General features: G+C 35.5%; 1 protein-coding gene across 1 annotated transcript in view; it reads right to left on the bottom strand.

The window, feature by feature from the left end:
* LOC145685859 (putative E3 ubiquitin-protein ligase UBR7) overlaps positions 1-22484 on the bottom strand; it is a 47091-nt gene extending 24607 nt beyond the window's left edge. The window contains exons 1-5 of the mRNA XM_081758502.1: positions 22118-22484; positions 14458-14600; positions 8275-8335; positions 7016-7165; positions 6756-6858 (exon numbers count right to left, since the gene is read on the bottom strand). Of these exons, the coding sequence (XP_081614628.1) occupies positions 6756-6858; positions 7016-7165; positions 8275-8335; positions 14458-14600; positions 22118-22276 (616 nt within the window). The 5' untranslated portion in view covers positions 22277-22484. The remainder of the gene's footprint in view (positions 1-6755; positions 6859-7015; positions 7166-8274; positions 8336-14457; positions 14601-22117) is intronic.
* Between the last annotated feature and the right edge of the window lie 5401 nt (positions 22485-27885).

The raw sequence follows: 27885 nt of genomic DNA, 5'->3' as shown, positions 1-27885 counted from the left end.
TCTTAAAAAAAAAAAAAAAAGTATTTTTCAATTTAAATGGATTTTACGACTGGAACAAGCATATATAGGGTGTCTACTAAAATTCCAAAATGAAATTTCGTGACTTTTTCTTTACCAAATCATAAAATTTCCTAACATTTTCAAGAGCGAATTTGGGTGCGAATTAGGTCGACTTTTCATCCATGCGATAGATACGTACTTTGCTTGCGATTTGGTAGCGTCTAAACGCGACCATAGACATTTTTGGTGGTGAATTTTGACGTTCTATAGAACAAAATTTTCCAATCTCTACTTACATTTGTACAGTTAAAAAAAATCGTGACCCAAAAGCTAAATTTCGTGACCGATAGACACCCAGATATATATATATTAGGGATGGCCAATTTCGGAATTTTTACTTTCCGGAATCCGGAAAGTAAAATCGGAAAATTCCGGAATTCGGAAAAATTATTTTTTCTTTTTGTAATCCTAAGAATGTATGATGCAAGTTAAGCTGAAACTTACATCCTAAAGTATACACTACTCAATCTTCCCATGGTTAATGAGATGTAGTCCAAAAGTACGATGTACTCCTAATATTTAATTTTTGTTTTACTGTGATATTGTCCAGAGGTAATACATATATCACACTGAGATAAACAACTTGACATAATGAAGATGTTATCATACATAGTTTTCCAGAAAATCGTGAGAAACGAATTTTTATAAAGTTAAAATATGCGTCGCTTGTTGCCAGTGTGATGCAATTGATAACTTTTATGCTGGAATAGTCTTATTATTATTATTATTATTAATCGTTTATGTACTGTAAAAGAAAAATATGAACCGTTAAGTAGTAGATTTTATCTGTTGTTTTTTGATATCTTCTAACAATAATAACAAACTGCCTGTAAATACGCAATGATTATCAAGGACAATGGCATATTAATGTAAGGACTACTCTGCAAACTAGCAATAAACAATAAACAATAACAGATAAACAATAGTTGCAAAAAAAGTAACTAACTTCGGCACGTCAGGGGACATACACATTGCGCATTATGTTCGCGAGAATATAGGGACGCATTGAGACTCTAGCAAAGAGCGTGGTGTTGTTATTACTCAAAGGGCCGTACGATGGAGGCGTTAACGTTAATGTTAATGGCACTAATGAGCACTTACTTGCTCTAACGGTTAACCTCATTTTTGAGATGATTCTTAGAAGTGGGCGTGTTGGCATGAAGTTAGAAGACTTATATCCATTATTTAAAAAAGCACACGTTATCTGTGGAGTACTAACGATTTGCGTCACTATCGAACACTAACGTAGCACTAGCGACGTTTAAAGTCGAAATTGGGGTCTGACATAAGTGGCTTGTCAACTTCACGGACATTATATTTTCCTTGAAAGAGAATTTTGCGCCCGGGAAATTTGCGCCCTACCACAAAAATACGGAAAAATGCGCTCGGAATATATTTGCACTGGGATGTTAGCGCCCTACAATTCAACTTGTTATTGTATTGTGTAAAGTAACTTCCACTCACACTTGAACTAGGCTTGCCTCTCATCGTCTCAGTGAGTTACTCCATCCGTTATAATATTCCGAACAAATGAAAAAAAATACAATTTTAGTTCACTAAAGGGCAATCCATACAAATACAATTTTTCATTATACTACAAAATTTACAATAAAAGTATAAATGACTGATATATAATTATTTATTAATATAATCAAAGAGTATAATTTAATCTACAAAAGGCTGTTTGGCTCTACCCAGATATCTCTGTTCACAATCCTTGCGAGTTGTTTGGCTTTTCAGGACACAAAATATAGAAAAGAAAATGTAAAGTGAATGTAAAATCAGGTCAGTAATATTATCAAGAAAACTACGTACAGTGTGTTTACTTGCTGGAATTACACTTCAAACACACAATTGCGTTCAGTCGTTCTTTCACAAAAAATGTTCCGGGGGGACACACTTAGTATTCTGGAGAGGGGTCACTGCTGGTACTATTCTATTTATTATTATATTATAGACGTATTATTTTGGTCTCCTCCGAGGGGCACTCTGAGAGCTCTGGGGAGGCCAGTGTTCCCCTAAAATCATCTCTGGAAGAAGCAGTGATTGCGTTGATCCGTTGTATTCTTTTGGCTTATATTGAAGTTTATTCTCCCCTTATATAGCCACAATGATAATAAATCACAAATGGCATGGTTGTGGGGGGAGGATTGTTTATGCTGTAATGTCAGCCCCTCCGAGCAAATGCGTAAGCTCGAATAGGTTCCTTTATTTCGCAGGGCTCAAACTTCCCGGTGGAGGTACACCGCAGGCGCAATTTTCCCTATTCTTGAGGTAGGGCTCAAATTTCTCGACACCGTTCGAATGACCTCGGAAGACTATATCTTTTTCAATACTTTTTTATATTCTTTTACTCGAGATTTCTTCATAGCTTCTTATTAAAATACTTACTAACATATTCTCATTTTATTGTCCTAACCAATCAATATGGGTATGTTGTCAGTAAAATATTTAGATTGATCGAGCCCCTGGTGTGTAACCACAATATTTCATATCATCCCCCCCATTAGAAATCTTGGCTAAACGAACCAATATATGTTGCCAATAAAATAGTTTAGAATGATTGAGCCCCTGGTAAATAACCACAGTATTTCGTGACAGACCCCCCCCCCCTTCCTATTACCATATTCTAGCTACGTGCCTGACTCAGCTAATTCTCTACATTCTTTATCAAGCACACATTTTCTAAAGCGGAAAATGCTCTCTAAATACCTAAGCTCATTATTTTCAGCAGATGCACAAATTGGGTAACATTCTATCTACATGAATGTTATATATGTCGATTACTAGAAACCGCTTCTCGCTATCTATTACCATATTTACTATATAATGATTAACGTTAAAACCGGAAATGGTTGATTTGTACCGCTTCCGGTTTGAATATTACATTCATCAGGGAACTCGATTCTTAACTATTGACTCTGTACATTATGGCCAAAATTGATGGTAATCCATCAGATAGTTCTTGAGACTGTTTGTTTCACTGACGGACAGAATGAATATATGGCTATAGAGTTTTGATAAACTAAATTCGTTAGTGAGTGATGATGGAACAAATATAAGAAAGGGAACCAAGAGTACCACCGGGAAAATTTTCGAACACAAAATTAGCCATCGAAAACCCACATGTCCTGAGTTAGAATACCATAGATGAAAACTCTACCACTGAGTCACCAATCACCCGCTTATTAGTTTTATTAATAATTATATTAATATAAATTAATGAATGCCTGCTTATGTTAATTATTGACAATTACATTGTATACTTCGTCAAGTCAAAAATTATAAATTTGTATTTACTGTACATAGGTATGTTGACAATAAGCGAATGTTATTAGAATATTTGTTGATATTTCTTTTCCTTCACTGCCTTTCGTCTGGTTAAAAAGTAGTTTGCAGTGCTTTGGAGCAGCTGCAGGTGGGAACGCGATAATGTTTGAGACATACCGGCGACTTTTTTGTGTGTAAAAATAAGACCTTCCTCATAAAGCAGTAGCAATTGTCTACGTAAGTGATAAAGACATATTCAACTACAAGAAACTAATACAGTATATATATATATATATTAATTACTGTGTTTTTCTTTTAACAGCTACTAGCTAGGGATGACCAATTCCAGAATTTTTACTTTCCGGAATCCGGAAATTAAAATAAAAAAAATTCAGATTTTCTTCTAAATTCCGGATTTTTTCCGAATTCCGAATTTTTCTGAATTCCGGAATTTTTCCGTATTCCGGAAAATTTTGGCCATCCCTAATATATATATATATATATATATATATATATATATATATATATATATATATATATATATATATATATGTGTGTGTATATATATATATATATTCATTTAAAAAGGAACTTCAACCAATGGCAGCATATGCTAATTTCTTCCACTTTTTGGCGCTTGCTTTTGCAGTCAGTCAGAATGTATAATAACGCATTCATTAGGAAAAAAGAAATGAAATCTGAGTTTAACGGCCCACTATTATGTTTGTTAGGCTAAGACGGAAAAGCAAGTGAATGATGGAAAAATTGGTGAAATGAAGAGTGGGAGTACCCCGAAAAAAAGCCACGGGCACGATGTTGTCCACCACAAACTTACTTCGCCGGGGATCGAACCAGAGACCCCACGCACCAAAGGTAAGCGCTCTACTACACGTATTCATTAAAGTTGCCCATTTAAATGTTGAAGTTTCAACATGCTAATTACTTACAAAATACTACGGTACATTCTAATCATGCTGGTATAGTAGCTAGCGCGCCTTTATGGTATGTGGTCCCGGTTGGAGCACAACAGTGGTTCGGATTTCACGTTAAACTATGGGCCTGTGTCTCAGCCTGGATGCTGAAAATAGGCACTAAACTTCTATAACCAACACTGAACAGCAGAAGCACGAAATTCAACCACACGAATAGAACAAGTAGAGCAGTATCATATGTACACCACGTGAAGGAGTTTGGTTTGTATAGCGTGATATTTTCTCAATATTAAAACCGTAAGCGGTAGTAATTTCTACCAGTTCCGGTTTTAGTAGAGAATTAAAGTAGACATGTAATATATCTTTGAACGTTTAACTGATTGAAGAAAACCGCTTTCCCCTATTTATTACAGTTTTTATTCATAGCGATCAATATTGAAACCTGAAGTTGCACTGGATTTTATCACATCCGGTTGCAGAACAGAGTTAAGAGGCCTAATCACTGCGAAATTAAAATACCGTAAATTTTACAGTAATTATGTGATATCTTCAAATAGATAAAAGATAATCGAAATGTGGAACAAGAGCACCCTATGCAATTTTATTTTGCGTGAGGTACCGTTATCACGGGTCACCTAGTAGCTTTCCGTTTGCAGCCATTTAGAAACGCGAAAATAAATGCCAATTTTCTAAATGGCTGGAAATCGAAAGCAGATAAGTGAGTCATAATAACGGTACCTCATGTAAAATAATATTGTCTAGGGAGCTCTTGTTCCGCTGTTCAATTATATTTTATCCACTTGAAGATATCACATAATTACTGTAAAATTAGCGGTATTTTAATTGCGCCGTGATGGAACCTCTAAAGGATGGAAATGAAATGTATTCTTGGGCCAAATAATCGATTGCAGGAAATTACTTCTACATATGACTGTTCTTGCTCTATAGTTATCAACGCTAAAACTAGAAATGATTGATTTCCACCATTTTCTGATTTAATCTCACTTTCATCAACAACCTCGATTTCTAAAGATTGATTAACCCTCTACAGTGACCGAAATTGGTGGGTCATTCATCGAGTAATTCTTGAGAAGTTTTGTCTCCAGGACGGGCAGACAACATATAAAGGAGTTTTAGCGAACTTCTTAAAAATATAAACTCTTGAAGTCTTTGTCAACCAGTGAACAGAAAATTGTTGTAAATCACGGCAATGATACCATCTTCAACTAAAAATCGTTATCCCAAAGGAACTTTAAATTAAACCCGAAAAAATAGTTACTAAACTGTGTTCTTGGGTACATAAAATAAAAACATTATCTTGTACCTCTTGAGTTTTAAACACGAAAAAAAAAAAAAAAGTGCGTTGGGTTTTTTCAAATCCTAGTGTTCATGGTGAATACCAGCACTTAAAAAAAATCATCATTTCTTTCATCAGCAAATCTATACACGAGTTTATTCTATAAAAGTGAAATTATCAAGGGATCAGTTGTTCAATAAACATAAAAACGTAAGGTCAATCATTCAATTGCTTAGCTGTTCAATAAGCAACAACAAACTGAACACTTTTCCTCCTTAAAGGACTGTCCAAAAAAATTATATCCGACGTCCAATTTTTGATGACAACTGTCAGTATTTTCCAGACAGCTAAGGGAAAGTATTCTTTGATAGGAACATGGAACGTGGAAATTACATGCTTAAATAAGAACATATCGTTGTTCAAAATACACAGTAAATGACTGAAATCGACCTTTTAACCATGCAACTGACACAGTAGTTCAATATTATTACTTTTTAAAACAACATTACAAATGATCTGTAAGTTTTTTCTGATTAGAGGATTCTTATAGTAGATGTGAAACGTGAAAAACTCGAAGATAACACAAGAAACAAAATAGAAAGGTACGAAAACATTGAACATATACCTTATCTAGAATTATTTACATCTTGAAGTTATCGTCTTCTTGCGGAAAATAGCATTTTAATTGTAATAAGAATAACAAGAAGCACACTTCTGTTAAAATGAAACACATTCTCTCTCTTGTGGCTTCAATGCCTTTGCTTCATATTTTAACGGTTTCTTCTACCGTTCTCCTCACGACAAATTTCAAAATGGTAAACAACAACGTTAAGAATTAACATGTTATACTCAGATTAATCCTCTTTTAAGGAAACACCAAAGAAGTACAGTCTTTTTTTTTTTTTTTTTTTTTATTTTTTTAATTGCTGGCTACCACTCTAAATTCTTGTCAATAATAATCTCTAAGTAATATTAAAGAAAAGTTTTGTTAGAAGGAGCCCTGAATTTGGGCTTCAGGAAACCTAAAATGGCTCTGACCCAGTAATAAAGAGACTCACAACTTTTATTTCATCCTCCTTCCTATGTATAAACTACCAAGCAACCACAACATTTTACATAATTTTATTTAGTTAATATTTTTTTTAAAAAAAACTAAATTTGCAATCATATATAATAAAGTAATAACGTAATCGTACCTGCACATCCCATATAGAACCCCAAAAATTTATGTTTTTCCATGCATAATTCACATATCATTTCTCCATAGTCATGTTGAGCTGGAATTGGACTTCCCAAGTGCTACAAATAAGAGAGAAACAAATATTGAGCAAATAGTAATGTCTCATACTACGACATGTACAAACAAATGATTCCAACCTACATAAAGAAATGTATGACACATTTTATTATATTTATCAAGGAACATACTTCTTATAGAATCAAAATGCGTTCTTACCCTGCCATGGAACCAGTCTTCACAAATAATACACTGGATCATTTCGTCTTCAGTTGAATCATCAGGGTCAGGATACGGGCGATGACAAGTGCAGTAAATTCCACGGAAGTTCTGATTATACTTATTGAGCTCATTTTCTGGACTTTTACTCTGAAAAATATCAAACGAAACATTTTTAAAATAATAATAATAATTTTACGATTATTTACAGTATATGAAGGTGCCAAAAACTTATCCAGCTGACTACAGCATAGCCAATAGATGGAACATTGAGATGACAAGAAAATTGTTACCAAAAGAAAACTCTGTTATGAATGCTTTGAAACCATTCGGGATGTAGTGTTGAAAATTGAAGTCTACTGAGAGATTATCGAGTAGTAAATGTACTTCCAAATTATAGCTAAACAAGTACCCCCAAAGCAGAGAGTTTCTGAACTTTATGCGACGGCTTACGAAATACCCAAACCTTTCTGCAAGCATTTTAGTAATAACGTAGTAAAATTATAATGTAAAACTTTCAAGTGCATAAAAGAAAAAAAAAAAAAGTTTTTATAATATGAAATAAGATGATAGTTTCTCGTTACATCACACATGGGATCATGGTCACGGAAATAACTGAAATATTGCGAAAATGAAATCCCAAATAGGAACATATTTGAGTTGCAAGGTAAAATTTTGCTTTTGAAATATGTACCTTAGAGCAAATTTCAATAACTACAACTCGAAATTACATTTGTTTTGTCAAGAACAGTTGTTCCAGCACAAGAGATTTGCATTAGCAAGAGCTTTAACCTCAATCATTGTTCAATAGGACACACACGATTAGTAAAAACTGACACCAGGAGACAAGAGTTAGCCTTAAGCTACCAACAAAGGCCATAAGTTTGCCGAAACAATGTAATGGAATTTGGACGTAGTAATTATTCTTGCGAAGTACATAACATGCTTCAAGTTACTGCATATATATAAATAAATAAACTTATTGTTTCCAATCATTCGTCATCAAATAGCATTTCCATGCGTTATGAGAAATCTCACAAATGCATGAAGCAAGAAGTCACGACGTAACAGGTACTGCTTGCCTACAGTTAATAATTCTCCATTTTTAGTGCTCTTCTATAGAAGGAATTACATTTACTCAAAATCATTCTAGTGTCATGTTTTACTTTGAAAAAAATCCCTTTTTCTTTGTGCAAACATATAAACATTCAAACATGTAAATACAATGAACACTCGTATAAACATGATAAGTATCTTACCTGTTCAAGATTACACTTATTGTTAGGAAACCTGCTATTGCCACAATCACACCTGAAGTTCCTATAAGAAAAATTAAGGAACATTATATTCAAGATTTCACACACAAAAAGAAACAACTGATTTCATGAAACTTAAGGATTTCGTAATACACCTGAAGATTTACTTTTAGCACTTGATATGTAAAATAAAACTTAACAAACATGTGTTAACAACTTCACACTGAAGACTCCGTCAGGGCATGTATATAGGATATGGAAAGGACTGAAACGCGAACCAGTACAAATGCATTGATGAAATTATGTAGTATCTGTAACATGCGGAATTATACATTGAGCAGGCAAACGTGGTTGAAACTAGCATGTTATTATGTAAATAATAATAATAATAATAAAACCACGGAGAGTCGTTATGATGCAGAATTAATTCTGGTACAACAGACTAGCCTTGTCACACCTTTTCTTCTTTTTTATTATAGGGTCATACATTCTGTCTACACTTCAAGTGAATTAAATATTTGTACTCAGTAAGTCCAACACACAGTTGATACACAACTTCCAGGATTTATTTCATACTTGGAACTACGTGTTAAAGAAAAAGAGAGCGACATAGAAAAGGAGTGTTGCATTCTCGTGAGTTTCTTTCTTTTTTTTTTCTTTCTTTCTTCATGATACATGCTTACATTCTCTTCACAATCTTAGTGAGTCCTGTGCGTGTTACAGATTAAAAAAAAAACAGATACAAATATTACTATTAATTTTCTTTTGCGCATCCAAATTAACCTGTCTGCGAACGTTTTCCAACTCAAGTTTCCCCTCACCAAATAAATTTTTGAGAGGGAGAAAATTTAAATGTAAAGTTCTGTTGAAAATAAATAAAATCTTTCAGTTTTACGTCTCACCGTTATCCCTGGTAGGTTAAAAAGGAGACAGAGATGAGATGAATTAAATGATGGAATGAAAAAAGTGGAAGAACCCCGACAAAATTCCCCACACGGTGTTTGTCGGCATCACAACTTCACTTGATGCGAGCTGGGATCGAATCAGGGACTACGCACCAGAAGTGAATGCTATACCACTGAGCAATCACGACCCCTAAAGTTTTGATGAAATGAATATTCCTTGTCAGTTATGAACTGCACTGAAAATAGTCTGAGCAACTTACCACATCACTGCATCCAATATTTAAGGGGATTATGAAATTATATATATATAAGGGTAAGTCATTAAGGAACTGCATTATTTTTCTATTTTTAGTCAGGTTGGCTCTACGGCATTGTGTGCTCACCAGGCACTAGGTGTTATCGTTGGCTTCAACTATAGTAGGTTGCAGCGTCATCATATGAGTCCGCTTTGCGCTGCTGAGAAGATGGCCGCGCCACTCTCCGTGTGTACCACAGAAGAAAGTGTTCTGTCATCCTTTTTGTGGTCTGAAGGTGTACCTAGAGTGGAAATTCACAGAAGACTTTCAACAGAATACGGAGACAAATGCAAAGTGCTTACCACTGGATTGAACACTTCAGGAGTGATAAAACGAGGTGAAGGATGAGACAACCTGCTACAGCAACAACTGATGACATTATTGAACGAGTCCGTAACTTGATTCTGAATAACAGACGAGTCACTGTTGATGAAATGGCAACCCATATGCAGATTAGTCATGATTCTGTATATGACATCATGCGTAACAGACTCAACTCTCTCAGTCTGTGTGAGATGATTCCGAAAAAACTCGAAGAGCACTAGTGAAACCGTATAAGAATATGTCAGTACTTACTGGACCGTTATAGTAAAGAAGGTGAAGCGTTTCTCAGGCGAATCATTACTGGAGATGAAATGTGGATTCACCACTCTGAACCAGATGACAAACGCCAGAGCATGGAATGGAAGCACCCCGGATCTCCTGTCACGAGGAAATTCAAGAATCAACCTTCCGCAGGGAAAGTGATGCTTACAGTGTTTTGGACTTACGACTTACAAGGGCCAATCATAGAACATTACCTGGAAAAGGAGTCAACAGTAAAAGGTACAGTGATGTCATAGTAAGCAAGATGAAGTCTGCAATTCGTAATAAACGTAGAGGTGGCTTGTCGTAAGATGTTCTTGTGTTGCATGATAATGCGCGTCCACATACTGCTGCCCACACAGCTCACACTTTTCAGAAGCTGCGTTTCTAGGTGTTGGAACATTTCGCATACAATCCCGATCTCGCCCCGTCTGGTTATTATCTGTTTGGTCCATTTAAAGACGCTCTCAGAGGCTGTCGATTCAGCTCCGATCAACAGAGGATGGAAGCAGTGCATTCGTGGCTTACTGCGAAAACCAAAAACTTTTTTTGCAGACGGTATTGGAAAACTGTGCAACGGTGGACCTGGCACATTGAAAAGCAGGATGACTACGTTGAAAAATGATAGAATAAAAACCTGTACTCTCGTGGTAATAAATAATTATAATGCAAACAAGTGTTGCTCAATGTGCGACAGGGATGTGTCTAACTTTCTAACCGTCAATTGTATAGTGGGAGGAGGCATGTCGATGAAGAACGTAACTTTTAGCAACCTGTTATCGTTAGGTTGGCGTTATCACAAGGAATATGTTACTATCAAACAGCTGAAAGTATAGGCACCTTTACAAACTATAGTCACGGCAATAATGGCCATCCAAATACCCTTCTGACTGCCATAGACTGGGAAGAAAACGAACGCACCTCCAGATATTTATACACGAGCTTGCTACTGTGAAGGAACGAGTATACCTGTACTGAAGTTCGAACCGTGTAGATATCTGAATTAAAGTGTACGAAAGTATATCAGCTTTTTCAGAAACTACAATCATTTTCCATTTTACAGTTGTTTGGTATGATTTACACATAAGAGATCATTAGAAAACTTAAGACTACAAAAGATCCCACAATGAATGGAACAGAAACGGTAAAAACTACCACTTACTACTTTAAGAAACAAAGTACACTATAAACGTTTTTGCCAAATCTTCAAGGGATGGAAACAAGGAATAGAAAAATGAAAAGAGGAAAGTGAAGCGTCCAGCAGGACGTCATACTAGAATGCAGAATGGAACCTGAAAATGACGTTTTACAGCTACCTCTCTGTGAACCTCCTATACTTTCATTCACTTATTTTTCCACCGGCTGTTTATTTTCAGTTCGATAAAAGCTGTCAATACTCAAAAAAGATTTCCTCAGTAGGATTAATTGTTTCCCCCATGAGATGGATTACAATAAGGCAAAAGATTCAAATGAAATCTTGAGTTTTATGTCTCACGTTTATGTCATGTACATTAAAGGAGACGGTGATGAGAAATGAATAAAATGGTGGAATGAAGAAAGTGGGAGGAAAAGGGAGAATTACATAACAACCCACGCACATGGTATTTGTCCACCATAAATCCCACTTGGCGCGAGCTGGGACCGAACCAGGGAACCCATGTATCAGAAATGAACGCTCTACCACTGAGCCATCGCGGCCACGGATTACAATAAGGCGTTTAAAACCCTATTAAGAAACTGTTTCTCATAGGTAGTTGAATACAGCTCATCTAAAAGGAGGGCTTTTTGCAGGAAAAATTTCTTCCATCTTTTCATAATCATCCCTCGAAATAAATTACTGGCTCGTGTAAGTACCGAAGGTACATTAAAAAAAAATCCATTCTTAATTCGTCAGCCAAGACGTTTAGCAAGCGCTGTTACGATTTTTTTTATATTATTTTTTTTATTGTTGTGTGATATTTCAGACAGCGTTAAGCCTTGCTCAGGAATTCTACCATTCTACTTAAAAGATAAATATAATTCCTGACTAGTATTTGTACTTCCGAGCTTTCGACACACCCCTGGATTCTTGGTCACGTTGGATAATAACAGGAATAAAAATAAAAACATTAAGGAATAAAATGGAACGGACTTACCAAGGGGAGAGCTGTACAGGAAAACACTTTGTCAAGTACAACGATTAAATATCAAATGGTGATGTAAGCTCTAGTATTGTCGCAGTCGATTTGCGCACTCTTTTGTTCTTTGGTACAATGTTGCAAGCTCGTGCTATTGTTTTCGCTGTAATGCCCATGCTGTATTTAAAACAGCAAGGAAATACAATAGATGAAGAGAAGAGCTGTTCGAGCACAAGGAATTTGCATTAGCAAAATTTAACCTCATCATTGTTGAAAGGTAATAGTTTGAAAAGTGAGAATAGGTACCGATGAAGCGTACAGCGTTTGTCGAAACACCATAGTACCATTAAAACTCAGCAATTATTTTGTACACGAAAGTAGGAGCGCTTTCAAAATTTTCATAATGTACGAGTTTTTTTCTTTTTTTTTTTCGAAAAAATCTGGCTACAGATATCCGAGCACAATCTACCGTGAAGAGTACTATGGGCTGTACGTAATATGTATGTCAAGTTTCGTTGCAATACCTAGAATAGTGGAGGAAGAAAGAAAACTAGCAATTTTGTTTGACAATACAAACGAAGCTAGTAACTACATCCTTATCCTTCTAATGCACGACGCATCACAATTTGTTAATAAAAATCCAACGCACATAAATTTCAGCTAAAACAACACTCACTTCCCCTGTTTGGCTCACAATCAAATAATATAACATTTTCTGGGTGTACGGAACGGAATGAGAAGGGGGAAAATCTCATATGTTCATTTTTTAATACATGCACATGAGCTGCGAGCCTAAGTGCCAACAAACAATATCGACTTCCACTTTTGCAAAGCTTGAACAGAAATATATGTAACTCGTGGCTTCGTTTCAAGTGCAAACTTTAAGAAACGTCATCTCCCTGTATCTTCGAACAAAAAGAACAGAAAATGTTTTATTATAACGTTATACTCTCTGGACAAGGAAAAAAACTTTAAAGCAAGCATATAGATTCTAGGGGATAATAATTGTTGATATATGTGCGTAACACAGCGTTTGTGTCAAAAGTTATAAATAAAGATACTTTCCTTCACCTCTGGCTCTTGACTAGGAGTGTTATCCTAGTATTTGCCTGACATAGTTTACAGGAAGTTAAAGAAATCCACGGTCACTGGCTCTTCAATTTTGAGTATATTTTTATTTGTTCTATAATATATAAAATTATCTACCTTTTTGTTACTCTACAAAATTGTCCACTGCTTCCTAACTATAAATCGAAATACAACCGAGTGTCAAGTGCAAATGTGTCTCACGAAACGGGGATCAGTCTTCATGGATTTCATTTCTGCGACAAGGAAATTCCACAGTTTCACTCTAAATGTGTAGAATAGGACAAGAATGCTTAAGTGGCATTTTAGGTGAAATACGACTTTAAATGTACATACACTATAAAACCTTTTTTTTTTTTTTTTTTAAGCGATTTTACCCAATAAAACACACTGGGCTGGGCTTTTTTTAAAACCCAGGTTCTTCACAACCCTAAAATGTAACCGTGAAAGAATAGGAAAATCAATTCTATGCTAGTATAGATACCGTAGGCTAGAAAAAAGAATGAAAGAACGATTACCGAAGAACTTTCAACATAAAAAGCGATATTTCTAAATTATTCATTGTACAGGGTGTCTACTAAAATTCCAAAATACAATTTCGTGACTTTTTCTTTACCAAATCATAAAATTGCCTAACATTTTCAAGAGCGATCCATGCGATAGAAACGTACTTTGCTTGCGATTTGGTAGCGTCTAAAGCCGACCATAGACATTTTTGGTGGCGAATTTTGACCTTTTATAGAACAAAATTTTCCAATCTCTGCTTACATTTGTACAGTTTAAAAAAAATCATGACCCAAAAGCTAAATTTCGTGACTTTTACGTGACTTTCATGACTGTTTCCTGATTTCGTGACCGATAGATACCCTGTTGTAACTTTGGAAAATTCAAGATTGCTAATAAAACTCCAACTGACCAAAGCAGTAATATATATTTTAAGACCGAAACTGTAACACAAATATATAATCTTAAAATTACTGCTTTTGTCAGATGGAATTTTATTAGCAATAAAAAGTGATAATAATACCATGGATCAAATACGTAACAGTCCAGGGTGACGAATAGTGAAGTGAAGCATTCGCTGTGGAGTCCGAATAGCTACACACTACAAGATCCGGCAGAATTCTGGAAACGGAAGTTTAAGATGAGACAATGGTGTAAAGAAAATACATAACAAAAGTACGTGAATACTCTTACCTTTTCGTGTAGAGCTCGATCAATTCATGGCCCTCGTGACAATGGTAGCTACACGCTAAGCACACTCCTGCTGGCTTATATTCATTCTCAATTGGTGGTGTACACGTCATACATGCGTACAAAGCTTGCCTTTTCACATAGCCCTGAAAAATAATTAGTCTGTCTTTAAAATGCACATAACTCGTATCACACAATATGTACTTCTAGAAATTCTAAAGGTTCAGCATTCTGCCTTTTCCAATATATTTACGAGATTACATATTTAACAGTGAAATAAATGCATCTCAAATGAAAAGTACAATCATTTATTTTCTTCTTCAAAATTATCTGAATAATGAACTTGGAAATTACAACTTGTCAGATCTCAAACAATTAAATTTAATTCCTCGTTTCAATAACGTCTATATCTCAGTGACTTTTACGGATGTAGATTCCTTACGTATACAAGAGCAAATAGACAGTGGTGTATTCACACTGGATAAAATTCTTCAGTGTATTAAGATATGGTTACCGATTACTTTCGTATACATATATACATCCTTAATTATCCACAAAAACCACACCACTTAAGCACAATTTCATCTGTACATATAGAGTTAGCATCTACACGTTTTATTTTCGAAATAAATTGCACTTTACTCCTAAAAAACAATGAAAGTATGTAGAATATCCCTTTTACTTAATTTTTACTGATCTACCTTCTGTAGAAGCAAAATCTCAGGGAAAAGCATTGATTCTTTTTTATTTCAAACTAGGAAAGTAAAACGTGGACTAAATATTTTTCTATTAATTTACACAATCCAAATGGTTAATCTATTTCATTAGTGATAATGACCTATATTAAAGGAGAGCTATGATTAATTGCCTACATTTTTGTAAGTTTTATTCTGAGATCAGCAACAACAAAATGTTTCTTGACAATAGTTGAAAGGAATTTTTAAAGTACACACGATTAAGAAGTGAACATTGCATACGTTAGTCGTATCGAATTCTCATTAATATTGTCATGAAATAAAATAGAGATATGCGAAAGTAAGCGTAATATATATAATGTACGGCCATCACAAAAAGTAAACAGCATGTTTAATATGCTGTTTTCTTTGGGTCATCTATACAATACCTGCTCCAGCTGGTATTCTTAGGCAGACACCGAATTAATTTTAACAAAATGGGTCCAAATTTCCTAACTTTAAGCCAACCCATCTACTCTACTGGTTCTACTTATCGATGCGCAGCTGGAGTGCATATTATAAAGTCCAACTTTTCCTTTTCGTCAAAAACTACACAAATAAGGTTTATTAAAATATTCCAACACAACAAAACCAACGGTAAACTTAACTTTCTATATACTTAAACTTACATGGATTGTTTCACACTACATACATGTAATTTTCAGGTTAGCGCAGTGGTTGCCAACCTTTCTAATCCAGTGCCCTGCTTCATGAACTCTACATATTTCACTCCTTTCCCTTTCTTATCGCCCGTTGGTCTGAACCCTTTTGCGATTTCCGATCCAGTATTGAATTATCGAACCAACAGTAGTAAAAGTTATGTCTCACCAATTAATATTTATTCCCTCGATGGCAGAACCTTCTTTGTCTTTCTGCGATGATCTTTTGTAAGTCAAAAATTTTCTGCATGAATTCTTCAAAATTTTCTGCAGAAGAAACACTTGTGATTTTAAAAATACGCTCTAGGCGATGTAAAAAAAAAAAAAAAAAAAAACAGTGTATATTTACGTGAGTCGTCCGTGCATTTAAGACATATATCAGGCATGATTTTACACTTTTCTGTTGGCTATTTTTTCTTCTTCTGTCAATTTTTCTGCACAGGCGTGGCAAATTTTCTGCGATCAAATCGCAGATCGCGGCATATTCTGCTATTGGGTTTATTCCTAGCAAAACTTTTGCATACCACTGTACTGCCTTTTCTTGTATGTAATTTATTTATATACGTGCTTTGTTCTTAATGAAATTAAAGGTCTTACTACGTTATTTTCTGATTTAACGACTTTGTTAAAACATTCATAATTAGGGTTGCCAGATTTTGTAAACGAAAAACCGGGACACCAACCTCAGGTTATAGTGTTCATTTATTATGTAACCAAAATCAACTGGTGAAATCCTCACACTTAAACAATAAAAAGTCCATATGAATATATATATATATATATATATATATGAAAACTTTGTTTCAAAGTTACGAGATGCCGAAACCGAGAAAATTGTAACTTTGAGGGTGCCTAACTCGACAACTATGAGAGATATCAAAGGCGGTTAAAGTTTCCCCAACTCCATAAGTTGTGTTAAAGAATCGTGATTGGTGTAGTGCATTTGGTTTTAGATGACATCCATTTACAATATGTTTGAGTAAATAACCTTATTCCCTATACAGCTGCTTTTCGACCATTCACATGTAAACCAAAACAGTTTCTCTTTGGAAAAGGGGAGGGTCATCAAAATTTACATATCATGTACAGTCTCTTATTTCAGTATGCAATGTAAAAAGTAAATAAATCCATAGAAATTTCGATATCTCTTTAGGCTTGCATAGCAAAAATTACTTAATATGAACCTGTACCAAATTAACTAGGTAGTACCGTAATGATACATACAAAGCGAAATTTGAGAATTCGGTAGTGACGCGTTCTGAAAGATCTATAGTTTAGTAATATTTTATACACTCTCAAAAGAAATGGAATATATATATTTGAGTGTAGTTGCACCACGTCACTGATGGTACGAATTTCGTATCCGGTCTTCGATACTTTTATTTAAAAAAAAAAAAAAAAAAAGTCTGATGTTCATCTTGAGCGATTTTCCCCCCCGCTAAATTAGACAGAAAATGATGGAAATTAGACTATGGTAAAGATATCCGTTTCGCTTTCTTGCACGTCCCTATGCTTAATATGTGCTGATATATAGAGTGATATTTTGTGTTTTGTTTATGTATGTACTTGTGTGTAGGTTTAGCTTAGGTTAAGTTAGGGTAAGAATGTAATGTTGATGTGTGCGAATTTAATGAATATTGCAATAGCAGTTGAGCATTCCTGCTTGATTAATTTGTAATGAATAATTTATGTCCAAATAAGTAATATAGCACACAAAACCTGAAGGGGCAGGATGTTTAATTCCCTGCAGTATATAAAAATATAAAACTGAAAGCTATGATTCATAATGATTCTAATAAGTAATCGGGATGATGTAATACCAATTTGGATTTATAAGATTTTAAGCGAACTTTTATAAAAATGATTTTTTTTTTTCGGTAAAAGAATATGTAGTAATGTTCAATATAGTAAATGTAATGCAGATAGAGATGAACATGCTGTGCAGCTGAACAAGAGCAATGTAGCATAACTGTACACATTACATTTTTTTTTATTTTATTTAAATTTTTCTTGATACCAATTAAATAGATACAATTTGAAACCTACAATTTTTATTTCAAACAAATACAGAGAAAACCCAGTAGTTTAGAGAATTTAGGTACGTTTGAACAAAAATGGTACAAGGGTAGATTCAGTAGCAATGATCTGTAAAAATTACAGAAAGAATCAACTGAAAGTGAAACGGTGCAGATAGCGTTTGAGGGGAACCCAAAGGTAGACATAACCACCTTTTCAAAATTAATTTATTTTTACTTTCTTTTTTCTTCTTTCTTTCGTTCGTTGCGCAGAATCTAAGAAATTTTTCACACATTACCCCGTTCGAGTTCAGCGTCCTCACATGATAGTGGAGTGCACGAATGTTTTGTGGGTTGCCAGGCGCACTTCTGTGGGGGCCCAAACAGGTTTGTGACTGGTTAAACTTGCAATGCATTTGGGCACACTTCAATCAAGGGAAGGTGAACGTCATACAATACACAAGTCAGACGCGTAATTACATTTTCATTTATTTATTTATTTCTGGGTAGATACAAAAATGGTTTTCATCAGCCAAGATTTATTATTTTTTTGAGAGTTACATACTGAAGCTAACAATGGATTTTGTCACCGTAAGCCCTGCTTGAAAATAATAATAATAAAAGTGGAAATTTAAAATCAGGAGTCGGCATCTCTTTCAAGCAAGTCTTATAAGAAATGTCTGATGTACTAGAATGGAAGTTTAAAGTAACATGTCCGGAGTAGGTAAAATCATCCACTTTTTAAGCCAATACCGTGCAGGTTTTTTTTTTTTTTTTTTTTTTTTTTTTAAATCTGAAGAACGGAAACCGGAACAAACAGGCGTCCGGAAAGCCGGTTTCGGACCAGATAATTATTTCATTGAAAACCCGGACGTCTGGCAACCCTATTCGTAATATTTAGGGTTAAGTGATAGCGAGTAGATCCCGAAATATGAGAAATACAAAAAGTTACAGAAAAGAAACGGTGAACTGCTGTCTTTCGTGAAAACCATTCTAACTAAAAAAGTGTAATGTGCTATTTTGAAATGTGAAAAGCTGAGTGTAGTTGGTAGTATTTTTAATCGAGGCATGCTGACATCACACATTAAAGTGCAATGAGGAAATTAATTTTCCATATTCAAAAATGGCAATTCCATGTGACAGTTTGATTTTTAGTTTTACGTATGTTGGTCAAGAAAGGTTATTAAATTTTGTAGAGAAGCACGAATTACTGAAGTTGAGCAGAAAGTGTGATAAATGTAGGAAGGCACTGAGAATAAGGAAATGAAGGAACAGTTACATATTCAAATGTGAATACGGAGTTGGTGTGAAATAATATTGACAAAAGCCAGCAGTGAAAGGTATTTTTCCGAGAACACAAAGTTGCTGGTAAAGAAAGTGTTGTTTATATTGTATTGGTGCAAAATTAGAAAATACAGGGAAGATTATCAACTATTCAAGGTCTCAACATTAACTATTAAGTTACCGGTAATTGCAGTGAATGCGTTAAGAAAGTATGTTTCTAGCGACATCCTAGTCTACCTACATACCCACTGTCGTTGATGCGCCTGCTCCCTTCACAGGTACTTCCTCGCTACCACTTGACCCCACCCGCTGCGCTCCTGCCCTGACTCGGAGTAGATAGCATTCGTGCTTCTTAGTGCCGACCTAGCTCTAGTTAGTTTATGGTTTTTACACTGTAGTTTGTATGGTATATTTGTGGACACAGTATTTACACAAAAACGGTGAAATCCTGGAAGTATACGTGCTCCGAGGAATTCTTGAGAAAGAACAAAAACATTAAAAATGACTAAAATTACAACAACGATCTCCGACAAACATTGGAAGAGAAAGCACGTAATAACTGTATCCCGTGACCGAGTAACTCAACAACCAAGGCACAGACACGAAGGTAAGAGTGCACTTAGAGCAGAACAAGTGATTTTGAGTACCTTTAAAAGTTTCTTCCCAATCCTGCAAATATAAAATCTCCAGTTTTACTTCAAAAAACATAGCTGAGCGAGTGAAGGAAAAAACAAGCAAGTAAAACATTCGGTGAGACAAGACTTAATATACAGTTAATAGGTTAGACGCCAAGGGAAGGGAGGCCATCTAACTCCACCAATACAAGCTAATAGGGCATTATATAGCTCCTCCCCCAAATCACGTGGTAGAGAACCTAGCTCACTTAGTAGTGATTACGGTTCGTTATGCGTAATTGTTATGAGTACAAATACAGTGTAGATGTATGGCATAAAAACTAGCGCATATAATACGAATCAACCTGTGTTAAGTCGCCACTAAAAAGCACGAATGCAATCAGGGTCAATGTCCCGTTAAGGGCGTGCAGTGTCTTTGACATCACTTCTTTCTATTGATTTTCGTTTGATCACATAATATAACATTATATTAGGTTAGCTGAAGGGGGTCCAGTGTAGTTTTCTCCCTAACGGAACATGGATCGCAATCAGTAAGGGCAGGAGCGCAACAGGGGCCCTAGTGGTAGCGTCCCCAAGGAGTAGACGCGTTAGCGATGGTGGGTACACGCATAAACGAGGTCGTTTACAACAAATCACTATAAATCAGTACCGACCCCGGAGCCGTCAATAGATTTCGGGGAGATGCGAAGTCACTCAAATAATATTACTATACAATATTAACTGTGTTTAACAATTTCAGGGCTCATAGTGGTCTGGTCTCTTGTAAATACTTGAAAAGTGACCAAAATCTCATCACGGTTTCTTCCTTTGTCAATTTCTCCATCACCTCTACCTTTGTTGTTTTGCTTTATCTTTCCTCCTTTACTTCTTCTTTCTGAGCTTCCTCCTTTCTTAGGTTTTCGAAGTATGCTTTGTAGTTAAGGTAAACAGACTTAGAAGATGTAAGAAGCTTTTGAGTAAGTGGAACCAGTTCTGGCCTATTTCTTCATCCCAGACATTATATTTAACTTAGCATTGAGGATTCTCAAAACCATGAAATATTCATCACCTACTCTTAAGAAGAACATGATGAACCACACAAACAACATTAACTATTACGAGAAAAAACTAAAAGACTATTATTAGAAGAAAGAATAGACACAGGAAGGTCTCAATCCCATCTTGAGAGCTCTCTGGGAAATTAAAATACCGCTAATTTTACAGTAATTATGTGATATCTTCAAATAGATAAAAGATAATCGAAAACGGATCAACACCTCCCTAGACGATGTTATTTTGCATGAGGTACCGTTATCACGAGTCACCTAGTAGCTTTCCGTTTGCAGTTATTTAGAAACGCGAAAATAAATGCCGATTTTCTAAATGGCTGGAAATCGAAAGCAGATAAATGAGTTTAGAAATAAAAGATGAAGTGAGAATAAAGCTGACTATCTTACATGTGGCAGCAAGTACTAAAGCTTTCAGAAGAGTAATGAGTAGTAGGTTTCTGCCTTTTTCCATTTATTTTTATATTTTTCTTAGAAAATTGCCAATGCAAAACATAAATCACACGGAAAAGTAACTTCACCTCCCAAAAAAGTAACTTTTAGTGATAAATTTGAAAGAAGTAATTTTTAGTGACCAACTTGAAAGAAAGTAACTCTTAGTTAAAAAAGTGCCTCGTTATCAGCCCTGCAAGTTAAAAACGACAACATACGTAACTACATATTACCACCTAACGATCAGATACATGTAATTTTGTCAGTAGTTTAGCCTCTTGTTCGCTTGTCATATCCCACATAGTGGAAGAGGGCGAACATGTGTGATACCGGTAACAATGTTGACTAACCTATAACTTAACCCTCTACACTCTCCATGTAGCATCCCACCACGAAAGCATTAATTACAAAAGGAGATTCAAATTGGTTGTTATTATACTCTTACCGCTGTCATGCACGCACGATAAGATATAATAGAATTTTTTAGACCTACACTTTATGCGATCTTAGGTACAGTGCTTCTGCATTTTGTGCACTTACATGATCTTTCATATAATTTAGGACTATAAACGAAAGAACTCCCTGTTTAATGATTTTACACCAAATATTAATTTCTCATTGATCCATCAGCTGGTAATAATTACGATTTTTTTTGTACAGTAATGTCATCCTGTACACGTCTTGTTATTCGTATATTTTGAACTACGAGATAGTTCACTGCCTACCATAATTATCTGATCACATCCAAATTATTTCAAGCTTAATACGAGAATTTATTGAATTTGTCGAATACGATAAAAACGATTCCCCTAACTTACAAAAGACCACCAACTTGTAACACTACTTTGAATTTCTTACTTGTGCATAAGTACAGTTTTGGTCATCTGATCCTCCTAAAACAGCGTTGGCATCCTCTTCTAATTCTTGTTCCTCTTCTAGAACATCAAGCATAGTAATACCACTATCTTCCTCATTGATTTCAAGGCTTTTCCCAGCGCCTGTTGAGCTTTCCGCCATATTTCACTCAATACGTATTCATATTGATTACGTAGACATCTGGCGGGAAAAGTTCGAAAATGTTGACAAGTTTATGTTCCCTCCAAAATTTTAGCGATGTTGCCACATTTTCTAAGGAAATTAAATTTTAATTTTGTTTGTAGTAAATATAAATATGGTTAATAGCTAAATAAATAATTGTGCTTAAATTACTTGTTAAAATTTGGATATGCGTATGTCATTTCTTTAAAGCAGCATTGTTGCTATGACGATATTTATCACATTATTACCGTAAATAATGAGTTCATTACAAAGAATCGGAAGAAACTGAACAATAGTACTGAATAGGAGGTGCGTAGGCAGGGGTGTAGCCAAGAGGGGGCCATCAGGGCCAGGCCTCAAATGGTTTCCTGGCCCCCCAAATGACCAGCTTTTAAAACATCATAGTAAAATTATCTCGCTTCATTCATTTAAAAGTAACAAAGTTTATTGACAATTAATAATTTAAGGTAAAATAGTATGGAGAAATATTGTTTTTCCATACCGATCGAAAAATAGTATGGTATCTCTTCCTTATACCGATCGAAAAATAGGATACTTTTTTGTGACAGCAGATTACACAATTTACTGCGATTTATATTTGACAGTTTGAAGACTACATTTTAACAAGACACTACAAATAGAGCCATAAAACAAAGGTACTAAACTGATTTGTAAGCACAGTATATTTTTATATACTTTAATAAGTGTTTTAAAAGACATAGAGGATGGAAAATTTTGTGAGAAACAATGTTTTTATTCAATTTGGATTACATTCGCTCTCTCTTTTATTTCTACTCAGTGTAATAAAATAATTATGTTTTTTTAAGTCACGAATAATAAGTAAATATTTTTGTCAGGAAACCATAAAGAAATTAAATGAAATTTCAAAGAAAATCAATCTTGTGTAGATAGGTTCTGTATACAAGGTCTTATATTTAAATATGAAGGTAACCAAGAAAAGTTTTGTTGCTTTTTCACCCACCACTTAGAACATCGATATGTCACCTAACCTGGAAGATCAAAAATAGTCCCCATCAGCATTGACGACCTTCTGAAAGCGTTCTAGGAGGCCATGGAATCCATCGCGGTAGAACTTGGTGGGCCGTGAAACGAAGAAGGTATCAGGTGCATTTTGGACTTTTACTACAGATTTGAACTGGCGTCCTCTAAGGTGATTGTCCAAAGAATGGAACAGGTGATAATCGGACGGTGCAATACCCGGGAAATATAGTGGTTGCAATATTGTTTCCCATTCAAGGCGGAGAATGGTGTCCTGAGTCATCCTTGCCACGTGGGACTTAGCGTTGTTCCGTAAACGAGGACCCATTTGCAATTCAGAAGTGCTGGCTCCAGAGTTTTGAGTTTTTCTTAAGCACAGCTCAACTGCTGACACTACACAGTTGCATTGATATTCTGACCAGCTGGTAGCAGTTCCCGATGCAAGATGCACCAAACACACAGAAGGACCTTCTTCTGGTACAGTGCTGGTTTCGGCTGTTTTGAAATCGCTTCATGGGATGCTAACCAATAATGACGGCGCCATGGAGCTTCGTATAGGACCCACTTTTTATCACATGTCAACACCCTGTTCAGAAATGGCTCCGAAATAGTAAAAAAACACAGGCGATGCCGCGTTGCCTTTTGGCCCGCAGTCAAAACATGTGAGACCCATCGACCCAACTTGTAGTGCTTCCCAAGTTGATGGATGTGCTGCCGAATGGTTTCTCCACACACTGAATTGTAGTCCCAGTTCCTCTTGTACATGTGTTGGACTTCCGGCACGTGGGGTTTTCGGGTATTTCGTTATCGTCCTTAGACTTGTTAAACCATCGCTGCACTGTCCGCGTCGTCACGACACCCTCACCAAAGGCCTGGCATCTGTCCCGCTACAGCGGCGTTTCACCTCCATTTGAACTCGTTCAGCATACATGCTCTTATGACGCTCTATGGATGTCCCATGTTCCCTCTGTCTTTACGCAAGTTCACGGTGTATCTGAATTGCCACAACCAGGTAGTATGTTGGATATACCCACACCAACAACTGACGTTCGCCTTATCTCCACTCGCATTCAACTCACGGTGTGAGGTCCAATTGAACACAGACCTCCACGAAAAGGAACAGAACTTTCTTAGTTACCTTTATAGTTATGCAGAAAAGTATAGCGTTTGGTCCCGGACAGTAGTTCTTGATTAAGCATAATAAAAACTATCTTGAATATAATTTATGGAGAAAATAATAATAATAATAATAATAATAATAATAATAATAATAATAATAATAATAATAATAATAATAATAATAATAATAATAATAATAATAATAAGCTAAACTAGTGTTTTTAGTTTTCCAGAAGGAAACCAAAATTTTCCTTTATTTCAGGTCTCAAAAACACTAGCAGCAACATATGTTTTTTTGGCTTTGTACATTGTATCTGCCCCCCCCCCTCAAAAACGACGGGCTCCCCCTACACAAACCTGCTGGCTACACCCCTGGGCGTAGCTCAGCGAGGCTATATGAGACGGGACCTACTGATCAGTGGCGCAACCAGCTATGAGCATGAGGGGCTCAGGATAGGGTTGCCATAATATTTTGATCCAAAATACGGACAGACCTTAAAATGTCCTATCAAACATACGATGCCCAAACACAAAACAAATATTTTGAATTTTTTTTACTTAAAAGTCACCTTTTTCAGTTATGACACAGTTGTTTACTGTAATACTTAAAACACTATTTGAAACTAACATGTTTTATAATTTTTTCATTAACACAAATATAATAAATCTTGCCATTAAATTACGTATATTAAATCTAATCAAAATAACCCTGGAATGGAAAAAGAGACACTTTTCAAAAACAACCTATTTTATTAAGAGTAACTAAAATATAAGTTATATGATGAAAACACAATTCTTTTCGCTCGAGATTTTAGCGATTTCCGACTCGGAAATTTTCGAGGAGTTCCAAAAGCTGTCAAATACGGACATTTTCCTATTTCATGCTTTGTACGATACGGATACGGACCCAAAAAATACAAACAGTCCGTACAAAATACGGACATATGGCAATCCTAGCTCAGGCCCCCGAAACTAACCTGGCTTATCTTATACAGCAGCGCCGCAAACAAATTTTGGTGAAATTAAAGAAAAAATCATTACCGCTTGTCATTTGTCGAGTATCCTTTAAAATATGCAAACTCACACACGCACCGTCAGGGAATTTTTTACACTCCCTATACCCTTCCTGTGATAGGCGATATCACCCCTTGGCAAAGCAGGTCGATATCCTCCTAAAGAGAGTGTAAAATTTTTTGTTATTACTATTATCGGTACCATAAGTGTAAAATATAGTCCAATAAATAATCTTTTGGTGGTACTTTCCTGCTAGGTGGCACGAAATTCAACAATCTAAATATTAGCTTCGATATTATATTTTTATTTCTCTACTCACGAAATTGTATAAAGTATTGCGCTCGAAGAACTGCCTGAGAATCATATAAACAATTCATGTTAGAGCTGAAATCTGATAGCAGAATAATGTCAACGGTGGCTCACTGTAGTCAATTGCTACTCAAGTCCGTCAGCAGTTTAACATTCAGCGTGAAGGAATTTCGGTAGTAACTAAAGCAGCGTTTCCCAACCGGTGTGCCGCGAATGGACCGCTGGTGTGCCGCGAGGAAATCGAAACAAAATTATTAATTCTATAGCAACCAAATTGAAAGACATAGGGAAAAAAGTATATTCTAGTATTTTACATTACTATGAATTTCTACCATGAAAAAAATTACTGTAATTGTAGGCCCTAATATATTATTCTACATTTATTGCTGTGTAGGAGACAGTATTTCGGCTCGTACACATTTCCACGGTTAGCTGCTATATTACGCTTCAATTGAGAGTCATACTACTGTAACACCGAGAAATGGAAGCACTTGTACGGTACGCGTCAAGTGAACGTTCGTAGAACACTCATACGCACCTGCATGACAGAACAACACTTTGTTCAACAGGTGTGTTTTGACTTCGACGCATCGTAAGCTGCGTGATTGCAATAATATGCACCGCTTTTGGTTAAAACAGCAAAGTTAAAAGTACAAGACATTTGTTTGTTCGTTCGTTATTTAGTGATCTTCGTTCTTAGTGAAAGGTTGGATACAGTTTTCGAAAAAGAAAGCATATTTTTTAAAATCTGAGTCTTATATTTCATTTCAATTGTTTTCTATTTTAAAATTATAATAAAAAATAAGCGCAATGAATTAGCATAGGGGAAAACCAGTGATCGAGCTTTCATCTCTATGAGAAGATCAGTAATCACCAAAAAAAAAAAAAAAAAAAATACCGTGTGCCGCGAGAATTCAAGTTACACCCGTAGTCTGCCGCAAGTTGGAAAAGGTTAGGAAACGCTGAACTAAAGATTTATTCAAAATCGCATATTTCCTATTTTTCGAAGAAATACCACATATATTCAAATGGAGACCCTTAGTTAGTATAGTGACATTGCTAGACTATTCAGGAACAATAAAACAGCATATAAGGAAATCATCCGAGAATGCACATCATTGTTGCATTACTCTATTACTTCTATTCTAGAATTTTTGGTGTTGCCACCACTGAATGTACAATAGCCAAGTTCTCTAGAGTTAGTAAATTCTCACTCATGACTGACGAGTCCACATATATAAATGGAAGAGAAATTCTAAGTATTTGTATACTTACATAGAGGCTTGCAAATTGAAAGGAAATTAGATTTTTTCTGGGGGGAAGCATTAATACGTGTATTTGGGCCTCCTAAAAAGTTGTTTTTCTAATTTTTGGACCCCCTTTTACCATCTCTTGCTCTATATGGCCTCCCGGAGCCTGTGGGCCCTTCCGCACGGCAAGGTCTTCTGGGCCGTTAGTTACGCCTCTGGGTCCGTTCCGTACATGACAAATTAATTAAAGGGACAATATTGACAAATTTTAAAGCCATACGAATAAATAGTATTTCTAGGGCCCCTAATAGTAGACATTTTTTTCTACTGAAATGGGCCCACGACTCATTTTTTCTTTTATTTACCTTTTGTGTGTTGTTTTGTTATGTAATGTAGTAAACCTCTTCGATGCTTGTAATGTACCATTACAGTTGAGAGCAATGACAACTTTTTTCTCACCCTGTACCTAGTGATTTTTTTAAAATTCGATTTCAGTTTAATTACACGATGTATGTATCCTCTTTACTTCAAATTAATGTAATGAATCGAAAGGTCTCATTAGGAATCATATTTTCACGGAATAAAATATTTATTTATATTTTGATTAAATGTAAATCCCATTTTCGCATATACAAGTTGAATAGTTACAAGGTTTACCATTCTGACGTCATACCGAAACATAGTTCCGCCATTGGATATAAATTTTCTTAATTTCAGACCAATGTAGAATTTGGCCAGGTAACTAAACTTTCCCTCACCCCCTCTCACTAGTCCATAGTCACTTTCAGATCCGGTTATATCTGGATTTCACCAATTTCTATTTGCTTTGTAATTTCCGCGGCTGAAAGATTTCGCCCTGATTGGAGGAATCCTCCTATCCTTGTCGTTTTCGGCGCA

The sequence above is a fragment of the Thermobia domestica genome, chromosome 5 (assembly GCF_964235325.1).
Source record: "Thermobia domestica chromosome 5, izTheDome1.hap1.1, whole genome shotgun sequence".
Taxonomy (NCBI): domain Eukaryota; kingdom Metazoa; phylum Arthropoda; class Insecta; order Zygentoma; family Lepismatidae; genus Thermobia; species Thermobia domestica.
This window is presented reverse-complemented; position numbering and strand designations above follow the sequence as displayed.